The sequence below is a fragment of the Arvicanthis niloticus genome, chromosome 24 (assembly GCF_011762505.2).
Source record: "Arvicanthis niloticus isolate mArvNil1 chromosome 24, mArvNil1.pat.X, whole genome shotgun sequence".
Classification (NCBI taxonomy): Eukaryota; Metazoa; Chordata; class Mammalia; order Rodentia; family Muridae; genus Arvicanthis; species Arvicanthis niloticus.
Genome location: NC_133432.1, coordinates 6,288,054 through 6,312,607, shown reverse-complemented (window position 1 = coordinate 6,312,607; position 24,554 = coordinate 6,288,054). Strand labels below are relative to the sequence as shown.

At 50.8% G+C, this 24,554-nt stretch overlaps 1 protein-coding gene across 2 annotated transcripts in view; it reads right to left on the bottom strand.

Moving 5' to 3' along the window:
* Gcn1 (GCN1 activator of EIF2AK4) overlaps positions 1–24,554 on the bottom strand; it is a 60,353-nt gene that overhangs the window by 32,032 nt on the left and 3,767 nt on the right. For both annotated transcript variants that reach the window (XM_076922548.1, XM_076922547.1), the window contains exons 2-24: positions 21,815–21,917; positions 18,734–18,797; positions 18,114–18,245; positions 17,364–17,472; positions 14,532–14,630; positions 14,315–14,449; positions 13,723–13,791; positions 13,499–13,607; positions 12,741–12,815; positions 12,216–12,344; positions 11,802–11,852; positions 11,451–11,549; positions 10,926–11,099; positions 9,826–9,978; positions 7,335–7,427; positions 5,512–5,587; positions 5,163–5,322; positions 4,184–4,373; positions 3,981–4,105; positions 3,094–3,272; positions 2,410–2,503; positions 1,256–1,369; positions 937–1,135 (exon numbers count right to left, since the gene is read on the bottom strand). In XM_076922548.1, the coding sequence (XP_076778663.1) occupies positions 937–1,135; positions 1,256–1,369; positions 2,410–2,503; positions 3,094–3,272; positions 3,981–4,105; positions 4,184–4,373; positions 5,163–5,322; positions 5,512–5,587; positions 7,335–7,427; positions 9,826–9,978; positions 10,926–11,099; positions 11,451–11,549; positions 11,802–11,852; positions 12,216–12,344; positions 12,741–12,815; positions 13,499–13,607; positions 13,723–13,791; positions 14,315–14,449; positions 14,532–14,630; positions 17,364–17,472; positions 18,114–18,245; positions 18,734–18,797; positions 21,815–21,917 (2,731 nt within the window). The remainder of the gene's footprint in view (positions 1–936; positions 1,136–1,255; positions 1,370–2,409; positions 2,504–3,093; positions 3,273–3,980; positions 4,106–4,183; positions 4,374–5,162; positions 5,323–5,511; positions 5,588–7,334; positions 7,428–9,825; positions 9,979–10,925; positions 11,100–11,450; positions 11,550–11,801; positions 11,853–12,215; positions 12,345–12,740; positions 12,816–13,498; positions 13,608–13,722; positions 13,792–14,314; positions 14,450–14,531; positions 14,631–17,363; positions 17,473–18,113; positions 18,246–18,733; positions 18,798–21,814; positions 21,918–24,554) is intronic.

Sequence of the window (24,554 nt, the reverse complement as noted above, 5' to 3'; positions counted from 1 at the left end):
AGAGGCAGCCTTGTCTCTGTCACTGTTGACCCAAAATGTCTTAACTTCTCAGACTTTATGATAGCATCAAAAGAAGGAGGAGGAGGCAGCAGCTGCCCTTTGGTTTTGGGGGGATGATGTTTGTTTAGGGACATGGTGGTATCATGACATAGCCCAGGCTGGCCTAAAACTCAGGATCCTCCTCCCTCCACCTCCCAAATTTCTGGATTACAGGCTTACAGTACCATGTCTGCCTGACAGAGCTGATATTTTTTGTTTGTCTGTTTGTTTATTGAGACAAGATTTCTCTGTGCTGGAATTCACTCTGTAGACTAGGCTAGCCTCGAACTCAGAGATCCACCTGCCTCTATCTCCCAAGTGCTGGGATTAAAGGCGTGCGCCGTTGCCACCACTTCCTGGCTGATACTTTTGATACTTAAGAGCTCGGTGTGCCGAGGCACGAGCCACCCAAGACTTATTCACCCCACAGTGAAGCTCCAGCTACAGACAGAGTTCCTTCATCAGACACAACTAATGCTTCTGGCAGGCTACACAACGGCTCATGTTTCCTCTCAGAACAGCTTGCAGACTACAGCCCCATCAAGAGAAGAGTAAGGCCACCATAATTCCCACCTCTCCTGCTTGGCTAACGTTTCTTCAGAGCCAACAGAGAACAAACCACGGGCACATGCTGCTTACAAGCTCTGGGCACAAAGACCAGCATAGCACACCAGCCCCGCTCACTGCCACTGAACCTGACTTCATGGAAAATACGTGGAGGTTAGAGCCTCCACTTCATTGTCGTAGGCACATCCAGTGTGAGCTCCACAGGAGGCTTCCATGTGGAAACAACACTCAGCAGCTTAGATCACCGTGTCTCCTCAGAACACCCACAGGCACCTCAGCCCACTGCACAAACACCCGAGATAACCCCACAGCCAGCAAATAAGGACTAACCCAAGGTCTTGAGTCTAGGGGGCATGACACAGGCAGCTAAGGACAGGAAGGGGCCTTTGACCCTGGGAGCAGCCAGGGGAGACTTCAGTAAGGGCAGGAAGGCGTCAACCAAAACCGGGATGTACTGAGTCAGACCACATGGGTTCCTGGTCACGATGGCATCTAGTAGTCCGAGAGCCGCCTCTAGTTCCCCATCCAGCTGCAAGCAGAGCCAGCAGAAAACGGTCAGTAGGATCCACGGAGACAGCAAAAAGCAGGGCGGGGGCAGAGCATCTTCCCAGCATCGGCATGTGGCACATGGTGAGTGGCGGCCTCTTACCTCCTGCAGCCGCCTCCGGATTTGCGCCTCCTTGTCCATCTGGGCTTGCAGCATCTCCTTCTGCTTGCTGGTCAGCTGTACCTCCTCCTTTATGCCTTTCTTCTTCTTTATTTCCTGAAGGACCAGGGTCAAAAAACAGCTCTATATCCACAAGACAGATCTACCTTCCCATCGGAGGAAAGCTCTCTGGCTTCCAAGAATTCTAGGCCAGCCTCAAGTCTAGGACCAGGGCCCCCACGCCCACTCCATGCCCACCCTCACCCCTATAAAGGCCACAGCCCCTGGATGCCTTCAAAACGGAGAGCAGTAAAGAAGCAAATCTTAAAACAGGATTCCCTGCTACAAAAGATGAGGGGAGAAATGTCAGAGAAACAACCGCTCCTTCAGTGGTCTCCTGTGGCCACATGGCCTCAGAGCGAAGACTTTAGCCTGCCCTCAGACACACTTAAGGCCCTTTCAGAATAGCTTGGGTACAGAGAGAGCAATGAGTCTTCCGGTAAGTATTTACTGAGCACCTACATCATGCCAGGAACTGTAGGAGATGCTACAGACACAATGTATGTGTGTGTGTGTGTGTGTGTGTGTGTGTGTGTGTGTGCGCGCGCACATACATGAAACCTCTCCCACACAAAGCTCACAATCTAGCAAGTAAAGTTAGACAATAAACAAATAGTTAATAAAATGACGTTGGAGCACTAACTATTGCAAAAGCAACAAGCTACACAGTGACGCATACTATGGACGGGAACAGGCAGGCAGGCAAGGGCAGGAGATAAGATGTGGAAGGCAATAACACTCAGTCTGGGGAAGACAGAGGGAGAAAGGCTGACAGGCAAGAGCTGTCAGAACCAGTTCTGCTTAGAGCTTACTCTGTCTGTCCTGTTAGGAGCCCAGGCCCTGCAGTTGCTATAAGAGTAGAAACAGGCCTGTCTTTACAAAGTCAGGGCAGGCAGGACAGAGCAGCAATGTCCAGTAAAACCCTGGTTTCCTTTGAGCGGGGTCAGAGGAAGCCACAGAGGAACGTGAGAGAGACCAGAACGTTGGAGAGGACCAGAGGCAGGTCAGGGGAACAGAGGAACGCCTCAGAACCAAGGGGAACCTCAACACGGCACCTCATACACTAAGCCAAGTGCATGACACCGCCATGGACTCACCTCCTTCAGCTCCATCTCGATGATTTGTTCCTTAAAAGAGTAGGCCTTGTTCTCTCGCTTCATGTTGGCCTTTTTTATGCTGTCCTGCTGGGCACTGAAATATAGGGAAGGCAAGGCAGTTATCCAGCTTAAAAAGAGGCACCGGTCTCCGCGCCCTCATGACAGCCACCAAGTCCTGCTGAAATTTTAATGTTTTATTTTCCTCTGTGTGTGTGTGTGTGTGTGTGTGTGTGTGAGCACGCGCGCTCACACATGTATATGGAGACTGGAGGCCAAGAGCTAATTTCCAGTATCCCCCTCTATCACTTTGCACTGTATCTTTTGAGACAAGTAATCTCAACGAACCTGTATCCAGCTTGAAGTTTTCACTAGGCTGGCTGGCCTGCAAGACTTTTACTCAGACCTATCTCTTCAGCCTTCTGCAGACAGGGTCTCAATACAGACTAGGCTGGCGTGCAACACCACACCCAGCTCCTAAGTATCGTTTCAGTGCCATGTGCCAGGTTAGTGGATTCACCGATATCTTAGGCCTAAGCACTAGACCTGGACACAAGCAGGCATTTCTACCAGGGACAGACAGGCTGCTTTGCTTATTTTTCGCAATAACCCTACACCCATCAAACACGCATGAAAAACAGAGCTGGGGAGAAGTAACAGAGCAACCATCAAGCAACCAAGTCTCACCTCTGGATGATGGATTTATCAAACAGCTCTCCGGCAGGGGTCTGCATGATGGCAAACTCCTCCCGAGTCACAAGGCACAGTGCAGGATTCTGCACAGAGGCCGTGATGGTGCTGATGAGCTGAGGGAGGACTCGGTCAGGGGATAGGATGGAAAGGGAGCCCATGGCGTTCATCGAAGACTGCCAGACAGACAGACACCATCAGTACATACTATAACCAGCGTCAGAAACAGGCTCTACATCACCCAAATGACCCTTGCAACAGGTTCTCCCTCTCTGCCCGTGTTTCTGAGTATCGGCCAGCACCGGGCTCACTGCAGTCGGAGCCTGACTCCCACACATGCCTTCCCTCATTCCGCTGTGACACTGACTTGGCCTGCACTCTCCACTCAACTCCATGGTCCAGGGGCACCATGCAAAGGCAGGCACGCATGCCCTAACCAAAAGGACAGTCTTGGGAACAGGTCCGGGGCGGGCAATGAGACCCCATGTCAGCAGACATTACTAGAAAATATAGACTTTCCCCACTGGAACTGCTGGGAGGACAAGGTGTGAGCCCAAAACTCTTTCTTAGCAGGAATTTGAAAATGTGGCTCAGACACTAGAAAGCAGAGAGAGTGACTGGGAGAACAGACACGTTTCATGAAGGAGGACAGGCAGCAACTCTCCTGTCCTAAGGGCCCCAGCTGACCTGACAGCACCGTCCAAGGGACTCACCTCCTCAGACACTGCCTGTAAATGAGGCCCTGAGCTCCCTTCTGTGCTCCAAACAGTACCCATCTGTCTCCCGACAGAGGGCAGGCTACACTTCACCTTCCTTCCTCCTGTTTCTTTGAGCCCTCACATCTTATGCCCTGGAAGGAGAATCCCAAAGTCCCAACCTATTACCTGGTTCAGGGGACTCTGTGTAGTGATCCTGGGGATGATCTGATCCAGGTGCCTGGTGATGAAGGCTTCAGGGTCAATCTTCATCCTGGTAAGAAGTGCTGGCCAGAGTCCAGACTGTACTGCCACTGAAGGAGAGGGGCTTCGTGAAGCCTTCTGCTTGGACTACTGTCTCCCACCTCTCCCACTCCCCCGTAGCCACAGACCTAAAGACGGGTGGTGGGAGATGATGAGCATCTCCTGGGCCAGCTGCTCAGTGCTGTCGACGTCACCCTTCAGTCCTGGAACCCCGGAGATGACACACAGAGCTTCCTGCAGAACTCGAGGAGGCACATAGGCCTTGCCCATCTCAGTTACCTCCCCAGCATCTGTCACAAGAGCCTCCAGGGGCAGCACCTGTAGACAGAGAACAAATGAGTTGTCAGGGCTCAGAGCCCTGTGCAGGGCAGTGCACAGAGACAGCCTGAACCTCTTCTGCAATTAATGGGACTCCCTGTTGGAGTGCAACCCAATACCTCGTTTCCTGCCCAGGAGTCATGCCTGCCTATGAGACATGCCTGGAAAGACAGTGCCCAGGACAGGCCACCTAGAGACCTAAAGAACGAGAATGAGTGGGGATTGGATGTGGAGGGCAGGTATACACCACTGAGGGGAAAAAAAAAAAATCACTGACACCTGGCACCTAGAGACTCAAATGATCCAGGCCTCTATTGTCTCTGGCTTCTGCCTGCACTGCATGAGACAATCTAGACAGGTCATCTCAGGGCCTAGAAAGCTAGTGTAAAAAAGAAGGCTGCAGGAGCTGGAGAGAAGGCTCAGTGGTTAAGAGCACTGACTGCTCTTCCGGAGGTCATGAGTTCAATTCCCAGCAACCACATGGTGGCTCACAACCATCTGTGATGAAATCCGATGCCCTCTTCTCGTGTGTACAAAGATAGCTACAGTATACATAAAATAGTTTTAAAATTAAAAAAAAAGAAAAGAAAGAAAGAAAGAAATATCCAAAAATATTTCGATTGAACTACTTCAAAGGGAAGAAGGGCAAAGATGCTTTCACAGCCTGAGGTAGGGCAGTAAGTCCTGGGATCATCCAGCCTGAGATAACATCCCAGTACAGGCCAAGCTAAAACTCACTGTACAGTGCAAACAGGCTGACTGAGTCACTGCAGAACCTGGACCCCTCACCTTGTGAGAGTTGAGGACAGTCTTCAGCTCCTCCAAGAGGCCGCTGGCCAGCTTAGTGCCCCCGGGAGAGGACAGCAGCTTCCGAGCTGTCTGCTGGGCCTGCCTGCGCACATGCCAGGTACGGCTCAAGAGCACAGCCACCAGGACGCGATAGTACTGCCTGCAAACACACAAACACACACACGTTCCTGGGTAGCCGGGGTGGGGCTGTCCACAGCCATGGTGGACCCGATAGTACTGCCTGCAAGCAAACACTTGCGCACACACACACATTCCTGGGAAGCCGGGGAGGGCTGTCCACAGCCACACCTGCCACACACCCAAGACAAGGTGAACAGGGCTCACATACTGGACTTTGTTGTTGGTGAGCCTGTGGGGGTGGTCAAGAAGAAGCCTCTCAGTCAGATGCAGCACAGTACACAGGGCTGTAAGGAGAGACAATGCAAGTCTTTATTTAAGACAAGTAAACGAGGTCAGTGAGGGGCCTCAGTGGGTAAAGGAAGTCACCACCAAACCTGATGGCATAAACTCAGTCCCTGGAACCCATAGGGCGGAAGGAGAACCCACTCCTGAAAGTTGTCCTCCAACTTCCAAGCGCACCCATACATAAACACACCACACCATACATACACACAAAAATTAAGTAACTAAATAAATGTATTCTTTTCACAAACCCGAAAATTAAAATGAACTAAAAATTTAACAGCAAAATTTAAATGTGATTCTATATAAAACTATAGTTCATTTTTACTTTCTTTTAATATATATATATATAGTATATGTATATGTATATACTGATTTTAATTATTAAAAATTACCACCTACGAATGGTGGTACATACCTATAATTCTAGTAATTGAAAGGTTTAAGCAGGGAGATTAGGAGTTTAAGGCTAGCCTAGGCTACACAATATAATCCTATCTCTGAAGAAAAAAGAAGAGAGGCTGCCTGGGCAACTGTTGCTCTTGCAGAGGACCTGGGTTGGATTCCCAGCACCCACTCAGTGGCTCACAGCCATCTCTAACTCCAGATCCAACTCCCTCGTCTGACCTTGCAAGAGTACCAGGAACATGAAAGCAAAAACTCATACGCATAAAATAAATGTTAAAAAGAGTTACAGCTGGATGGTGGTGATGATGACACCTACAACCCAGCACTCAGGAGGCAGAGCAGGGCTACACAGAGAAACCCAGTCTCAAAAACCAAGAGAGAGAGAGAGAGAGAGAGAGAGAGAGAGAGAGAGAGAGAGAGAGAGAGAGAGAGAGAGAGAAAGAAGAAAAAAACAAGTTCACTGTAAGAAAGCTGGGTCATCGAGTCAATGGCTCGGACTTGTAGTCCAGGGATGAGGGGCTGATTCCCAGCCTGGGAAGCACAGCAGTGACAGCGACCGACACACAGCTGTTTGTGGACAGAGGGAGAGAACACACAGAGGGACGGGCATGTGTAACTTCAAGGACCCAGAAGCTGCAGAACCTGACTACGGATCGAGGAGGAGATTTCAGTGCACACTCCCTCCTACCTTGTCTTTGAACTATCGGAACGTCGTTCTTAATCAAAACCTAACTATAAAAAAATTTAAGCCAGAAAGTGACTAATAGTTGTAGCTCATTAATAGGATGTTGTGATTCATGAGTCAAAAGACTTTTCAAATCACTAATTAGCAGCAGACTCACGTGAGGCAACCTAGAATTTTGCACATACAGTTGGAGATCATTGTTCCTTTTCTGCCAGGATAGAAACCAGTAGTTTCTGTGTCGCCTGGTGGGGGTAGAGCTGCCACAACTCCACCCAGACAGCACCAATTACCCACTCAGTTGTAATTACAGCTGCGCTGCGGCTCCGCGCGGCACCTCTGTCTCTACAGCCCTCCCAAACCCCCTTTCTACTGAGTCTGACTCGCCCACACGAATGATTTCATTCAGAAACAGCCACGTTAACCAGGCGATGGTGGCCTGCACCTTTAATCCCAGTACTCAGAAGGCAGCAGCAGGTGAATCTCTGTGAGTCTGAGGCCAGCCTGGTCTACAGAGAGAGTTACAGAACAGCCAGGACTATACAGTGAAACCCTGTCTCAAAAAAACAAAACCAAAAACCAAAGAGCCAAGCTGCTGGCCAAGCAGGCGCTCCGAAGCGGGTCCTGCCCAGAGACCTGTCGGAGACCCAGACACTCACCCTCCTCTGAAGCCAGGAGTAGGAACTTCTCAGATGTGAAGATCTGCTTCTTCTCATCCACAACCAGCTGCCAAAAGTTGCTCAGTTTGGTCTCTGTAAAAAAAACCAAAGGTCACCCCACGACACAGTGCATCGTTCCCCACGTCATGGCCTTCCAAGCTGAAGCTGCTAGGCAGGCTCTGTGAGACCCTCCATGGAGGGTCCTTCCTAGGCTCACTCTTCTCCTAGTCTGAAACCAAACGTCAGTCCTCTGGTCTCACCTGCAGTCTGGAAAACATTAGGGCTCTCTTCTGCCTGCAGCCTGTCTTCTGGAATGTCCACCTACATGGACCTGGCTGGGTCACCCGAGGGTCACATAACACATCTCTCTCTAATTGGGGTCATTCCTTCCTGAGACTCTCGTCCTCCCAGGCTCTCAGGGATCTATCTAAAACTCCCTCAATACTCACTCACTCACTCACTCTCTCCTCAAACAAACATCAAATGCTCCTTCAAGTGACCAGACATCCACACCCCTACCAGAGGGCATGCACCCTGATGCACTCCGGAATGAGCTGAGAGCTGAGGCTGTGTTCACAGTATCTCCACATGAGGTGGCTGAGGGCCTTGGCACACACAGTGGTAGGCAGCAGCACACAGACAAAGAATCCTACTTGTTGCCATGGACGCACGGCCAGGTAAGGCCACGCGCAAGGAGGGAGGCTCTATAGGCTCCTATGCTAGACACCTGTCCCCAGCTTATGGCACCACTGGCAGGTGGCAGATCAGGAGGGGGGCCTGGTGGGAGTGCATCAGGTCGGTAGACACATGCTTTTGAAAGAGAAGCAGACATGTCTCTCTCTTCTTTGTCTCCCAGCCACCAGGAGATGGGCAGCTGTGCTCAGCCACATACTCCATAGCTAACACTCATCCATCCAAACACAAGGGGCCACCCGCCCGCCCGCCCATGTGACTGGAACCTCTAAGACCATGGGCCACAACAAATCTTTCCTCTGTAAGCTGGATTTCTCAAGGACTGTCACACTGACAAAACCAACTGACACAGAGGGCTCCAAAACGGGTAGGATTCTAGGATCATAGGACGGAAGGCGCTGACTTGAACTTTTGTTTGCACACGTGGTTAGTAGGTGACATGCTGTATACAGTATGTTTGTTATCCAGCCTGTTTCATTATACACCAACTGTATACAGACACGAAGCTGCCACTCCTATCCACACGGAAGCTGATCGGCTGGAACACAGGGCTGAAAGAAAACTATTACTTCACAACTTACTTTTTTGGTACTTTATAATTTTTTTTTCCAAAGATTACTTATTTCACATATCTGAGTATATGTGTACTATGTAAATGCCAGCAGGGTCAGGAGACACAGGAAACCCGGGAGCTGGACTTACAGGCGGTTTGTGAGCCACCACGTGGGCACAAGTGCAGTAAGTGTTCTTAACCACCGAGCCATCCTTCCACCTGGACTTTATGAATCTTTTCTTTTTTTAATTATTTATTTATTTTAGGGATGTGAGTGCTCTATCTGCATGCCAAAAGAGGGCATCGGATCCCATTACAGGTGAGCCACGATGCGGGTGCTGGGAATTGAACTCAGGACCTCTGGAGGAGCAGTCAGTGCTTTTAACTGCTGAGCCACCTCTCTAGCTCCAACTTTATGAATCTTACACCCCATGCAATGGTCACCTCTCATCATTAACTGACACAGTGTACAGTCATCAGGAGAATCAACGAGGGATTGTCTAGAGTCGGGTGGCCTGTATGCAGCCTGTCTGCAGAAAACTCTCCTAATTGACTGGACATGGCCCAGCCCGCTGTGGGCTGCACCATTCCTTAGTTGGGGGATCCTGACCTATATAAAAGAAGATATCCAGCTAAAGACAAGCAAGTGACCATGTACACATCTTCTCTGCCCTTGACTGCAGAAGTGATGTAACTAGCTGCCTGTGATGTAACTGAAGCTGAAATAAACTCCTTTCTCCCTAAGAGTCTTTTTGTCAGGGTGTGTTCCCTCAGCAACAGAAATGAACTAGAACATCCTATGAATATGTCAGTAATTAAGACACAGAGTCTAGAGAGATGACTCAGTGGTTAACAGCACTTGCTACTCTTGCAGAAGACCCGGGTTCCTAGTACCTCAATGGCAACTCACAACCGTCTGTAACTCCAGTGACAGGGAATCCGACACCCTCTTCTGACCTCTGTGGACTGAATGCCTGTGATGCCCACACATGTAGGGAAAAGCCTCTCACACACAAACAGGAACAAATAAACAAACAAAACAATAATGGAACAAGGCCTAAAGTCCTACCTAGCGATGTTATAAACAAGCCCACAGCCTGGAGGACTGGAGTCGCGACCACGGACAGTTGGGGGTGAGGGGGGTTCCCTGGCTGCACTCCTGAGCTCATTCCTGCAGACAACAGTCAGCCCTGAAGCTGAAGGATCAGGGACTATGAAAAGAGCCTTGTCACCTGGGACCCTTACCGGCCTGTGCATCGGCCACAGAAAGCTTGGAGAGCAACAGGGCTGCGGCGACCCCTTCGGTAACCGTGGGAACCTGAGTGCTCTGGGAGGCCGCCTTCTCTACTGTCTGCATAAGCAAGGGCAGAAAGTCCAAGGCCTGCAGGAGGGTGTCACCTGTGGAGAGAAGCACCTTAGGGACATCCTGGTCTACAGGGGTGACACCATTACTTGAGAAGACATTATCCCCCTAGGTGTCAACACGCTAACATCCTCCAGTTAACTTGCCAAATATCTCAAAGAACAGGAGAAGAATCTGTAACTTACATTCTATAAGCATAAATCAAAACAAATAAAAAATTAAAGACAAAAGAATTCTATTGATCTGACTGCCAGCTACTCCTCCCCTGGACAGGGACACGGAGGCTAAGTGAACGGCAGAGCTGTCAACAGCTGGTTGACCAAGAACCACCGCTAACTTCAAGCCTACCAATTCCAGTCTGCTATTCCCACACCAGACAACCTCTAGACCCAAACCCCAAAGTTTCAACCAAGCTGCTGACCTGTGAAATAAACCCACTAAATAAATAAGTTGGTTGTGGTAGCACAGGCCTTTAATCCCAGCAGGCTGATCTCTGTGAGCTTCAGGACAGACAGGGCTATGTAGAGACCCTATCTCAAAATAAATAAGCAAACTTTTACAAAACAGTTACAACTAGAGCTAAACACAGTCACTTTGTTATTTTAACTACTCATATACTTCAGTCTGCCCTCAAATTCAGTACACAGCTCAAGATGACCTAGAAGTTCTCCCGAGGCTGGCATTACAGGACTGAGCCACAATGTCCAACCATGACGCCACCTCTAAAGCAGGAGGAGAGCTAGCACACATAGAGATGGAAGTGGCCATTTTTTTAAACAAGGTTCAAAGTCAAGTTTACAATAGCATTGGTGGTCTCAGTACAACAGGTCCTGATTGTAGGTCCTGTCTGAATAAAGCCCAACAAGGGAAGAGGTCACTACTGTGATATCTGGGAATTATCGTCATGAATGTTCACACAAAGAGAGAGCCCTGTGGGGAGTGGGCTCAGTCATCTTCAAAGGGGGCGGGCAGGGCAGCTCACCTCGGAAGGAGGCCAGCATGCACTGCAGGTAGGCATGCCTCACTGCAGAGGTGGAGGTCTTAAGGCTGAAAACCTTCTTGAACCAGTCAGTGAGCTTCTTGGGCACGTCTGTAGTGAACCGGCTGCACCAGAGCGCCAAGACGGAGACGGCGTGCACCAAGGTGCCTTCGTGCACTAGGGCAAGCGGCACAAGTCCAGTCGGTCTCATGTCTTACAACCACATCAAACAAGTACAAGCAGTGTGACAAGGTAAGCCAGAGTCCCAAGGGAGGAGACGGTGACACATCAGACAATCCCAGCCCTGCTAACTCAAGGAGGCTGACTGAAAACCAGGTCAAGATGGTTGGGCCTCATTAGGAGAGGACTAGATGCCCCAGGGTGGAGTAGTACCAAAAGGGGGCTTCTCTTCTCTGAGAAGGGGAGTAGGCGGTGGGGAGAGGGCTTTATGGGGGGGGCTGTGATGGGGATGTAAAGTGAGTAAGAGAATGGTGTAAGCTGTCCTCTCCCCGTGCCACGAGGAAGTACCTTCCTGCTGGAGGAAGGGGATGAACAGCTCAGCCACACACCCATTCACGACCTGACTGGAAGGCCCGGATACCACGTGATGACTGAGGCTTCCAATTCCTGAAAGGCACATTTTCTGGTTGGTCTCACCCCTGCACAAAGCCATAGGACAAGCATTCCTGCGACTGCCACATGGGCATGTGGGGCCAGCAGCTATAAGAGACCCTGGCCATAAGAGACCCTCCTTCTGCTTCCCTCCAGACTGTCCTTGACAGAGGCCAGGCCTCCTGTTGGGATGTACTTTACCTGAGAGTCAGGTTAAGCCTCCCCCATTATTACAGAACACTGCCACTACCTGGGAAGAATCCCTACCTGAAAGGACACTCATCTTCTGGGCTATGATAGTCAGCTTTCCTTCTGAGCCTGCAAGGAGATAAATGGAAGTGCTTGTTCATACTGCCCCCATTTGATGACACGGGTGCGACACTGGGTCTAACACAGCATTTTATAACCTTTCTGACTAAAATAAAGCATTACATTCCATGGTCCTACGACTCAAAGGCATCATTACCACCACCATGTCTCCTTCCTTCTTTTCTGACATGCACACAAAAACAGAAAGTCTGAAAGACACGGACACTGCCCTCCATTCTGTGTGGTGTGCTTTTGCTCACATGTGCAGAGATGTGCCCTTATCCACAGCTTCTCCTGGAGCAGGCTCAGGATCAAGTTCCCACCCCACCTGGTTCCAACCTTGGTTACCTCCTGTGCCCGCCTCCCGCTCACCTCCAAGGACTGCAAACAGGTGCTTGGTCAGGGCCTCGGTGGCGGAGGAGTCACTGCACTGGCGGGCCAGGTTGCGCAGCGCCAGGACCGCTTCGTCCATCAGGCGGGGGCTGTTGGACTTCAGCTGATCTGGACACACAGAGCCACAGCTCAGGGGCAGTAGCAGTAGCCGAGTGTGCAGACCTTACTCTCTTCCCAGTGGTCCTGGCTCTTGACCCCCAGCTTTCTGGCCTCACTATCCACAACCTCAGAAAAGAACCCCCTTCCCTTGTTGGCAGTAAAAGCCTTTGTCTTTTTCATTTTTTAACATTTGTGTGCTGTCTGGGACAGGGCTGCCACTGCACACCGTACAGGTCAGAGAACCATCTGTGGGAGTGGGTCCTCTCCTTTCATCATGGGGTTTGCACGCTTGGCAGAGTCCACCTTTAACCCAAGCAGCTGTTGCCCGCTCCCTTTTCAACAGACAACTGTCAAGTTCAGCAGACGGAAAGGGCCTGGGGCTGCAGAGGTCTGCCGCACACTCACTCGCCAAGCCTTTCATGATGTCCAGAGCATACTGGCTGAGATCAAGTGTCACTGAAGCCAGCAGGCTGGAGATAGCTGAGGGGACAGAAAGCACGAGCTGTCAGTTTCAAGTGCTGGTGCCCGTTCTGCCCAGCCCGCCCTCAAACGCCACAGCCTGGTTAGCTGTGTGGTAACAGGATTGCCTTTCACCTCGACAAGGCCACAAAGTCATCACACCCTGGAGCCAGGCTCTGCTCTTCACATCAAGTCTGAACTGTCTGGAGAAAGGGCTACCACTCTCGACGGTCTCCAGAAAGTTCTCCAGCCTCGACAATTATGAGCTCAATAATTAAAGTTATCTAAGTAGATACTTTTCCAAAGTCTTCTAACGAGATAGCGCCTGCTGGGGCTACAGCCCCGGCTCAGCAGCTCGTCCAGAATCCACAGCAGGCGGCTCACGGCTGCCAGGGACTCCAGTTCCAGGGGATCTGATGCCTTTTTCTGGCCTCTGTGGGCATGTGCACTTTCTTTCTTTCTTTCTTTCTTTCTCTCTCTCTCTCTCTCTCTCTCTCTCTCTCTCTCTCACACACACACACACACACACACACACACACACACACACACGCGCGTGCATACACACACGCACGCACGCACGTGCGCACAGCCGGCCCACACCAGGTAACAGTGACCACATGTCACACACACAGCACAAGCCCTCCTGCTGCCAGGCCAACAGGAACAGGACTGCACTCCCAACCTCTTACTCAGCAGGCACCTACTTTCAATAACATTCTCCGGGCTCCTCAGCAAGGACTTCTGTATGGTGGGCAGAATCAGATCCTTAAACTCCGAGTGGGACATGAAGCGGAGCAAGGGGGCACAGTTGTCCTACAAAGACAGAGAGTCAGGCACCCGGCCTCACGGGAGGAATAAGGTGCGGGGCAGCATCCAGACTGGAGCCGGGTCTGCCAGGGTCTGGGCGGCAGGTGTGCGGTCCACTCACCAGCAGGTACTTGGGAGGCTTCACTTTGCTCATCAGAATGTTCTTCACGTAGAACTCCAGCAGGGTGCTCTACAGAACAGAAGGTCCACGGCTTCCGTTAGGCAGAGGTCCCACTCCCAGGGCTCTCCACCCTCCTGTGCTGGCCACTGAAGGGGGGGAACAGTCCTTTCCGGGCTCTGCCGGCCCAGCCTGCTCATCAGGAAGTCCTCACCACTCACTGACCAGCCCACTCGCCTTCCCGATGTTCCCTCCTGCTGGCTCTGCCCACCTCTTTCCTGGCCGGCTTCTTTACCCCTCAGTCCTTGCATTGCAGAGATGCAGTCTAAGTCAGGGCCTCCAACTTGCCTATTTCCTTTGACACATTTATCAGGTGGGATTAACTAGGTAACAATCTCTGACTCAGTTTGACAAGTCTTCTGCAGTGTTTGGTGCATGGGAGAGGCCCACAGAGCTGAAGAGTAAACTATCACCCCAGTGTCTACAGCAAGATTCACAGGAGCCACGGTTAGAGGATGCGGGACAAAGTAAGTTCCCGCTCCTTCCCTCCAGACCCCGATGCAGCAGACCCACTGTCACCACGCTGGACACTTGCCTTATGCTGACTGACCACGTCCATCTCTTTGTGGCTTGTGCAGAACTGCACCAGCAGCCCCAGCATGCCAGCATAGTTCTGGTTGGGCTCTAGGCTCAGGATAGCTGAGAAGTACTGCTCCACCAGCCCAGGGTTCTGAAGAGAAGCAGACAGCGGTGAGCCAGACGGCAGCCGAGGTGCAGACAAGGCACTGCCTACCTCCCACCAGCTCCCTCACCTCCTTCCACAGCTTAGTGAGCTTCTTCACCGCGCCGTCCACAGCGTGCTTGTGGGAGCCGCCCAGCACCTCCAGCAGGAGCAGACACTGCACCTCCACCTGCCGGGACAAGGAAATGCCTTAATCAGGGTGACGTAGACACAGGCCTCCTGTGACCTTCAGTCTGCCACAGACACCAGGCTTCGAGATCCAGCTTCATCTCCACTAGACTTCTTCCATCCCACCCTTCTCTCTACCAACCCTGTCCGACATCCCCGCCCCCTTCTCTCTACCAACCCTGTCCGACATCCCCGCCCCTTCTCTTTAGTGGATATGGGTAGTCTGCCTGCCTGCCTGTCTGTCTGTACGCTGCATCTATGTGTGCAGAAGACAGAAAGGGCTATCAGATCCCCTGGGACTGGGGTTACAGACAGTTGTGAGCCACCATGTAGGTGTTGGGAATCAAGTCAGAGTCTTCCACAAGAGCAGCCAGTGCGCTTAACTGCTGAGCCAGCTCCCCAACTCTCTAAATCCTGTTTTTTACCTACACTGCTCATTCTTGCATTTATTTACCTACTATGAGCAAGGAGAAAAGGTGCTTTCGTGCACCCTCTAGTTCAGAGAATTATACTAAACAAATAAAGACACAGTGGGGATGTAGCTCAGAGCAGCAGCATGAAGCCCCAAGTTCACCCACAACAAAAACAATTTTTAAGGCCGGGCGGTGGTGGCGCACGCCTTTAATCCCAGCACTTGGGAGGCAGACGCAGGCGGATTTCTGAGGCCAGCCTGGTCTACAGAGTGAGTTCCAGGACAGCCAGGACTACACAGAGAAACCCTGTCTCAAAAAAAATCCAAAAAAAAAAAAAAAAAACAATTTTTAGAAAGACACAATGTTCAACAAATGTCAGTAAGACAGCTACCATTCACAAAGAGAACAGACGGTCCGAGTTAATGTGCTTATCTGCCTAGACGTGTCCTTCATTAAGACCAAATTCTACAGGCAAGCATGGTGGACTCCTGTGTTCAGTACTTAGGAGACAGGCAGCCAGATCTCAGTGAGTTCCAGGTCAGCCTGGTCTACACAGTGAGTTCTAGGCCAGCCAACAAAGTGAGACGACATCTCAAAAACAACAAATGAATAAATCTTAAAAAATTAAAAAGCATAGATATTACAGATATTGCCAACAGCAACTGAATACCAGGTATGTTAAGTGCTTGCAGGAAGTAGAGTAACAGTGGGCAGGCGGCACACGCCTGTAACTCCAGCGCTCAAAAGGCAGAGGCAGGCGGATCTGAGTTCCAGGGCAACCAGGGAAATCTCCACTACTAGGCCATAAATGATCAGATCAGAGAAAACATTTCTACAGTTACAAAAACTAGTAACGCCAGAGACCACAGCGGCTGGGAGTCATACCTTCTATCCAGTATCTCCTCATGTACTGTGCTCACAGCACACCCTCTCCACCTGCTGTATTAGCCAGGGAAGCTTGCCCACATCACTCAGAATCCTGCTGGGTTCCCTCTTGAGATGACCCAGCCCTCGCTTGAGAGTCACCTTCTCCTCACCAAAGCCTTGCTTTCCCCCCTCCCGCCCCCCTGCGGCCACATTCCCCACCTCCACCCCACTTCTCCTCAGCACTGCCCGCTCCACACCTGTGTCTTCTCCAGCAGTGCATCAGCAGCTCCTCGACAGCAGGGAAGGGCTCCTCAGCCCGACCTACGACCTACGACCTACGACCTACGACCTACGCAGCAGCCCGGCTTCTAGCACAGGGCCAGCCAGTAAATGGCTGCATTAGTCACGTGTCTAACAGACAACAGGATCAGCAGAGGACAAGCCCAGATTCTAGTCACTGCAACAAGTCACACACTGATGCATCCTGTCCTACAATACAACACGCTATGGCCGACCCTCCTACTCACTAAGCTGGTGACGTCGCACAGGTGACTGCTGTAGTACTCAACAGAGATAAGCCAGGGTCCTTGCCTGTGATTAACCACCTCAGTGGAAAGCCACTCACGAACAAGGAAAGCCACACTCTGGAGGGTTCCAGAGTCAAACTCATCCCAATCACTACCAGATGTCAGAGCTCTAGCTCACCGCTAATCCACTGCTAAAGGCCACTCCACAGCTGTCTCTAAGGGGACGGAAAGAACAGTCAAGGTAGGAAAGCAGACAGAAGGCCATCTGTCTGCCGGGCGGGCTGGCTGCTTCACCATGAGATGGTTTCAGGTTTGTAATACACTAGTCATTTACACGTACATGCACTGAACAGCGTCTATGGCCACTGCAAGGCTCTCAGGAACACCTCTCTGAGGTGCGCAGCTAAGTGGCTCTGTCAATCTCATGGCCAGATATTAGACCCATAACATCACCTCCAAGCCTCCTTCAGAACCATCGACCACTCCCCCTGGCCTGTACTAACATACCTAGACATCAAGAGAAGCTCCCAGAAGGCCTACCAGGTTAGCAGACAGGTGGGAAGGAGGGACAGAGAATGTGCAAGGTGCAGGCAGAGAAAGAGGAGGGGACCAGATGGCCAAGACAGCAGCCAGGGTGTCCCTCTACCACCCTGAAATCCAGACACAGGTGAGAGACGACGTCACTGTAGCCTCTGACACCCTGCCTTTCGGTTGTCTCACCTAGTCTGGCTTCTCATGAAGGTACGGCCCTAGCATCATGCCTGACACAGAGCCACCCGGGAACGTTAGTGAACAGAATGTGACTCCTACTGCACTTCTGCCCACCAGCAGACGCGTGCCTCTGCCTCTGGAGAGCACTTGGATGGGAGGGCGCCTGAACATCATGGGAAAAGCCGACCCCCACGGCTCCAAAGGTAAGCGACCTACCAGCTTGTTCCAGATGTCTCCTTGCCGCTTGGCCTTCAAGGGAAAGACGATTCGCACAAGAAGGCAGGTCCAGGTCAGAGCCAGCAAGGCGGCCGAGCCACTGCTTTTGCTACAAAGGGAGGAGAGAGAGAAGAGCTGAGTGCAGAGTGCCAGCCTCCATGTGGAGACAACCACGCATCCCGACGCACAGCATGGGGTGTGAACCCTCCTTCATCTTAATGGTACAGAAACATGTCCCCCAACATCACCAGTGACAACTAAGACAAGAGTCCAGGCCTCACTGGCTAAAGTCCCATCACTTGCCATTTGCAACAATAAAAACAAGATGAGATTAGAAAGACAGCTCAGGGGTTAAGAGCACTGGTTGCTCTCCCAAAGGACCCAGGTTCAATTCCCAGCACCCACACAGCAGCTCCCTCTGTCCCAGGGGACCTGACAGCATCCCCTGGCATCTTCAGGTACGAGGCATGCACACAGTACACAGACACACACGCAGGTAACACACTCACACACATAAGACTCATATAAACAAATGAGGCTTTCCCCATCCAGTGCCCACTGGCTCAGCCCTGTTCCTCAGGTAAAGGTGCTCTCTCCACTCATCTGCTCCTGTCTCCACACAGGGGCACTCTCTAGTGCCATTCAGAGTGAAAAGGTCAGAGCGAGCCAGGCATGCTCACAGCACTCTCCAGCAGCCTACCTGAGGAAGACTGCACCAACCCCTGGAGGTATGCAGCCCTAAGCCCTTACCTGGGAACACATGCTCTGGAGCCGACCCCTGAAGACTGAAGAGAGTGCAGGAGGTTCTTGGCGGTGGCCTCTGGCTGCGCCTCAGCCAGCTGCTGGATGGCTGCCTGCAGGGCCCTGCGAGAGGCTGCGTCTCTAGAGCAGGAAGGAAGCGGGGAGCGACATGTGACCTCGGCAGAGACAGGACTGCTGAAGCCAAGCCCTGCTCTTCCTGGGGAAAAACTCATGGTCCTACATTCCCGTGGGTCCTAGGTGATGGAGATGAACCAGATAAATACACCTCATCCCAGAAAGAGCACAGGATGACAAGAAGGGCAGAATCTATGCTCAGGGTGTAGTCCCATGGCTTCACAGCTTTATAAGTGCAATCAATGACTGCATTCATATGCTGAGAGATTATAATAAGGTAGGTACTGTCCCAGGCCTTCACTAATGGCTTCCCATGAGGTATAAAATGCTACCATCCCCATTCTGCAGATGGGGAAACTGAGGCATAGGGAGGCTAAGTAACTTGCCCAGGATCCAGTAGTTAAGAGCATGGACCTAAGAGTCTGGCTCTACTCACTGCCATCTAGGACCCACAGCAGGCGGCTCACGGCAACCCTGGTGTCTGTGGGACTCACCTGTAGCGATGCAGTGTCAGGCAGAAGAGCTTGCACAGCCCCTTCACTGCTCCCTCTGGCAGATCTGAAAGCACAGTTTACAGAAACTCAACAACAAGCACAGTGGTGAGCGTCCGCTTCCATCAGTCCTGTCAGACAGGATCCTGGCACCAGACACCCCAGTAAGGCCCGTATCATTGTAAAATCTCAAGGAGAAACAAGACACATGGTATAGAAAGGCTTAGAGTACAGGAGGCATTTGCTAAACCAATGAGAAGGAAGCAGCACAGACCTCAGTACCTCCCCTCTCGCTACAGAGCAGGACCAGGAGGGCTCCGACTGGCTGCTCTGTTCCATGGCTGGGCACTGGCTTCACACTAAGCTGTTTAGTTTGTGATGCTTGGCAGGTATTTGCTCACATACAGCCTAATAAGTGGTCTAAAAGTTAGCATAAAGGCCAGAGGTAGTGAGACACATCTTTGATCCCAGCAGCGGCCAGCAGATCTCTGTGAATTAAAGGCCAGCATCACCTACATAATGAGTTCCAAGCCAACCAAAGCTACACAGTGAAAACTGCCTCAAAAAGAAATAGACAGACAGACAGACAGCATAAGCCAGATGAGTTGGCACGTGCCTGCAGTCCCTTCCTGCTACTCAGGAGATTGAGGTCCAAGGATCCCAGAAGTTTGAGGGCAGCCTGGGTGACACAGAGACCATGTCTCATAAACTAAACAAAACAAGACGGGTGGGCAGGGTGGTTTAGTGGGCAAAGGTACACACTTTATAAGCCTGACTTTAATTTGACCCCTGGAACCTCTGTAAAGGTGGAAGGAGAGAGCTGCCTCCAAAAGGTTCTCTGTCCTTCATGTGTGCATCTCAACACATACCATACACAAACAGGCATGCACACAAAATAACAATTAAAAATGTTTACAGTACCATAAGCCAGGAGTGGTGATGCATGCCTTTAATCCCAGCACTCAGGGAGGCAGAGATAGGTGGATCTCTATGAATTCTAGGCCAGCCTGGTCTACATAGTTGAGCTCAAGAAGAGCCTAAACTACACAGAGACCCTGTCTCAAAAAAAAAAAAGGGGGGGGGTGGGGTGGGAGTATAAACGGGGGGGGGGGGGGGGGGGATTAAGAACCACGAGGAGCCAGGACGGGAAAGGCACCTGTAACTAGACGGGTTCTGAACGTCTCAACTTATATTTGTCAACAGCAGGAAATGCAGAGAGGGCAGAAGACAAGTCAGCAGGGTGTGCTGAGAGCTCCCAGAACTCAGGCTGTTCTAAGACTCCTGTTCATCAAGGCACCTGACCCACAAGGTGGGCTCTGCCATAAACCTACCTCCCAAGGAAGAAATAAACAGGATGCCAAGCAGGCCAGCCAGAGGGGCAGCCTGGCAGAACAAGAATGCCCTGGCATGCTGGAGAGTCAGCTGGGACAAGCACTACCCGCCAGACCAGAGCATGCAGCCAGCAGAGAGAAGCTTGTCTGGGGAAACCCAGCCTGTGTGAGATGGATCCAGTCCAGGAGGAGCTTTCTCAGCACTTCCCTTTTCAGGGGCCCAGAGATGGGGAGGAAACAAGGACAGCACAGAGACCCAGGCCCTGCGGAGCTCTCAGCACTAAGGAAACAGTCGGGCCAGGGACAATGACAGGAAACACCTGCTGCTAGTGTGCCACTGCCACGAGCTGCAGATGCTCTCTCCCCATCTCACCAACCCTTGAGAGGCATCACTAGCTCATGTTCAACTCGGGCTCAGAGTCTTAGAGGACTGAAAGCTCCAGGTCCCAGGAAGGAGGCTGGGTGGTCACAGCAGAGCACTTCACAAGTTCAGCTGACTCTGAACTGTACATTCAGGGTGCCAGGAAAGCAAAACCACCCTCTAAAGACTCAGAGTGGTTCATAAACTGAGACGCACAAGTCAAACTTACTCCATAAACGGGGATGAGGGATGCAGTACTTGGCAGTTATTCTGCAGGGAAATCCAACCAGTACGGCTCAGTACACACACGCATCTGGCATCTTTGCACAGCAGCCTTAACCGACAGGGGCCTTGGGAGCGTCACCTCCGAGGAGCATAAAATTATACACTACAGCACTCACCCACAGGACAGTGGAGAAGCTCATGCCGCACTGCCATCACTTACAGCTTTAACAAGCGTGGCTGTTACCCAGGCAACAGTAGGTTTGAATAACAGGTGGGAATGTGAGGGAAGACTGGTGGGAAAAGCCAGATGTTCACATCTGTAAGCTCAGTACTGGGGAGGCTGGGGCTAGAGGACACCCATGAGCTACAAGCCAGCTGGGTCCATCCAGCATGACCCTGTCTGGGAAGGAGGGAAGGAGGGAGGGAAGGCAGGGAAGGTAGGCGAGTTTAGTGTGGTAGTGCACACCTATAATTCCGGAACTAAGTGCTAAGAAAGGCAACTGGCAACTCAAGGCCATTCTAAGGAGTCCTTTTCTCAAACAACCACCACCCCCTTCCCCCCAAAAAAGAGAAGTTAGTAAACCTCAAACACCTGTAGTAAATGTTCTCAGGGAGCACTAGAAAGCACAGATCTCTCAATCTCAGCAAGACTTAGGGTCCTTAGCTGGAAACCACCCGCTACCATCCTCTCATACAAAAAGCAGTGCCCCAAATCTAAAGAAAATATCTGTGTCCCCAGTGTACCACTCAAGAAAGACTGATGTATCTTTTAGAAACATCTGGAATCAACATAATTAAAAATATAAATAACAGCCAGGTGATGGTGGTGCACACCTTTGATCCCAGTGCTCCTGAGGCAGAGGCAGAGGCAGGCAGATTTCTGAGTTCCAGGCCAGCCTGGTCTACAGAGTGAGTTCTAGGACAGCCAGGGCTACACAGAGAAACCCTGTCTCAAAAAAAAAAAAAAAAAAAAAAAAAAAAAACAGAACAAAAACAAACCTACCTGTACTGACCAAAATGTTTCAACTGTTTTGAAGCACATTAAAAAAAAAAAAAAAAAAAAAAAAAGGCACCAGCAGAAGCAGACTGAGAGGTGTAGTCAGCTCAGTCAGCTCACTCTGACTTTCCACAAGACGCCGCAGCGCAGGCAAACGGGCAAATACACACCTTTCCCAGCAATGCATCGCCCCAGTTCACTGAGAATCTCTCTCCGCTCCTTCACACTTGCTGTGGTCACCTTCACAGCAAAGCGCTTCAGTGTCTCGGAAACCTGCGAAGACCAAACCCACAGAAAGTTTCAGCAGACATGACAAATGCTGAGGGCGTGTGTGTGCACGGAGTGTGCACGGGCAGAGCGGCCGCGTTCCTGACAGCTGGGGCTGGACAGCGACTCATAGGAAGCCGCCTCTGTGCATTATGGGATTTTAGCAGCATTTCTCAGCTCCGCCCACTAGTCACAGCCAGTAGCAGCCCATCCTCCTCCTGCCCCAGTTGTGACAATCAAGTCTCCAGACATTATAAAACCTCCAGGGACGGGGAACAAAAATCACTCTCAGTTTAGATACACTGTTTTAATCCAGTCAACATGTATTTCTTGAACTTAGGCAAGGCAAGGCAGAATCCAAAAACCTCTAGACAGAAAGTACCCCAAATGTCCACCCCTGGTTGATGACTGTAGGCAATGGGGAGCCATTTTCCTAAGAGAGGTGAGCACTGGAAAGCTGCTCCCGCTCCAGCGGTCCCACGCCCATGCGCACTTCCGCAGCACTAACTGGACCAAACGCTAGACCTAAGGACCCAAACACTAAAGGAGACAACGGACCCACGAGTCGGTCCTTCGACTTCCACACACACAATGAGGGATGGGTGCACAAGAGCACATTCACGCACACATACACACCCACACAAAATGAATACATGTATTTAATACATGTATTAAAGGGGGAGGGGCTAGAGAGGTGGCTTAGGGGTCCAGAGCACTTGTAGCTCGGGCAGAAAGAAGACTGAGGTTCAGTTCTCCGCATCAACACAGCAGCTCACAGCCAATCTGTAACTCCAGTTCCAGGGGATCTGACGCCCTCTTCTGGCCTCTGCAGACACACAGAGTGCACAGGCAGGCAGGCAGGCAGGCAGGCACTCACACATACATAAGAAATAAGATTTCTTTTAAGTGAACATGAATGTGGAAGGGGTTTGTCCTGGGGCACTCAGGAGTGAGTGGGAGAGAGGGGTAGGTATGACCAAGATGCACTCACTAGATTACAACAGTCTAACAGAACAAATAAATTTAAAAAGACAATACAAACCAGGTGTGGTGGCATAAGCCGTTAATCTCTGCAGAAGGCAGAAGAATTTCAGTGAGTTCAAGGCCTGCCTGGTCTACATTAAAAGACCCTGTCTCAAATTAATAAATAAATACATACGTACGTACATACATATATACATAGCAGTACTTTTTTTTAACATGTAAACTATACCTCAAAAATCCTGAAAACCAAAATAAAGCAAACACCTGGACACAATCCCAGGAAACAGGCAATTGTTTAGTTAGGCAGAGATCTAGAACTAAGCAGAAATTAAAATGTTGATTTCTGATTTTAAATTGAGTAAATTTAAGAACTATAGGTAAGCTCTTTTCCATCCCTTCTCAGAGGCAACTTTCTCTGTACTCCCCACCCCCAATAAATCTCTTACGTGAGAAAAAAAAACAAACTCTGGGTAAGACAGGGCAAACCAAGTTTGTGCAGTGTAGAGAAGACCCACTATGTACCCAGCAGGCTCTCCCTTCCCACAGTCACACTCTGACCTCCAAGGGAGAACGCCAGGCCCCTGCCATCCTGGCAGAAGAGAAGCACACACCGCTCGCTAATGGGGGAAGACTGAGGCTGGACCCCAGATCTGCCTCACTAGCTGTGGACACCAAGTCAAACACTGTCAGTTCTAATGTTCAATTTCTCTAACTAAGGCAGTTAACAGCTCTTACCTCATGGGACCAGTATGGCTATTAATTCGCTCTCATTGCAAGCAGAAAATTGCCTACCACCATGAATGATGCTGTAGGGCAGCATCAGCAGACCCGTCTCCCACTCCCACAACACTAGTCTCTGCCTCAAAGTGGAGCCAAGGGCCACAGCACCTGTGTTCTCAAAACTAACCCTGAAACCGGCTCATCAGATCTATAAAAGGGCACCGACAGGTCCACAGCCTCCTTCACCTCAGTCAGCACAGATGCGTTTGGTTTTGAGCAATTCAGTGAACATTCTGAAACCCGGGAAAACTGCTCCAGAGCAGCAGTCTGCAAACTTCCCGTGGCAGGCTGCGGGTCCAGGAAGAGGACACTGTTTTTGAGGGGAGCTCATTCACAGGAAGTTTAAATCAGTAACTTGAGTCAAGGGCGCAGACAAAGAACAATGCTTTCTTTTCACATGTATTTTGAAGAAGGGCGTGTGTGAGTGTGGAGATTACACAGTGGGTCCCAGGATTGGGCTTACCAGTCCTGCTTTTTCTTTTATGCTTAAATTCCTGGCCTAATTTTCTAGACAATGAACACAGTGGCATCCAAACTTATTATTTCTTGGGTTTTTTTTTTTTTTTTTTTTGGATGTGGTTTTTTTGGTTAGGTTTGGTTTTCTTGAGACATGGACTGACTCTCTACATAGCCCTGTCTGTCCTGGAACTCACTATACAGATCAAGCTGGCCTTGAACTCAGAGACTTGCCTGCATCCCAAATGCTGGAAGGACAGGAATGTGTCCCACGCCTGGCTTGCTTTGGTTATTTTAGTGTCCTTTATTCTCACTTTCACACAGGTAAACAGCCCAGCTCTGGGTCTGTCTCCCAAACCTGACCTGGCCAGCACTCCACCATCTGGAAACATGGAGGCAGGTGCCTGCACTGGGACTCTAGAT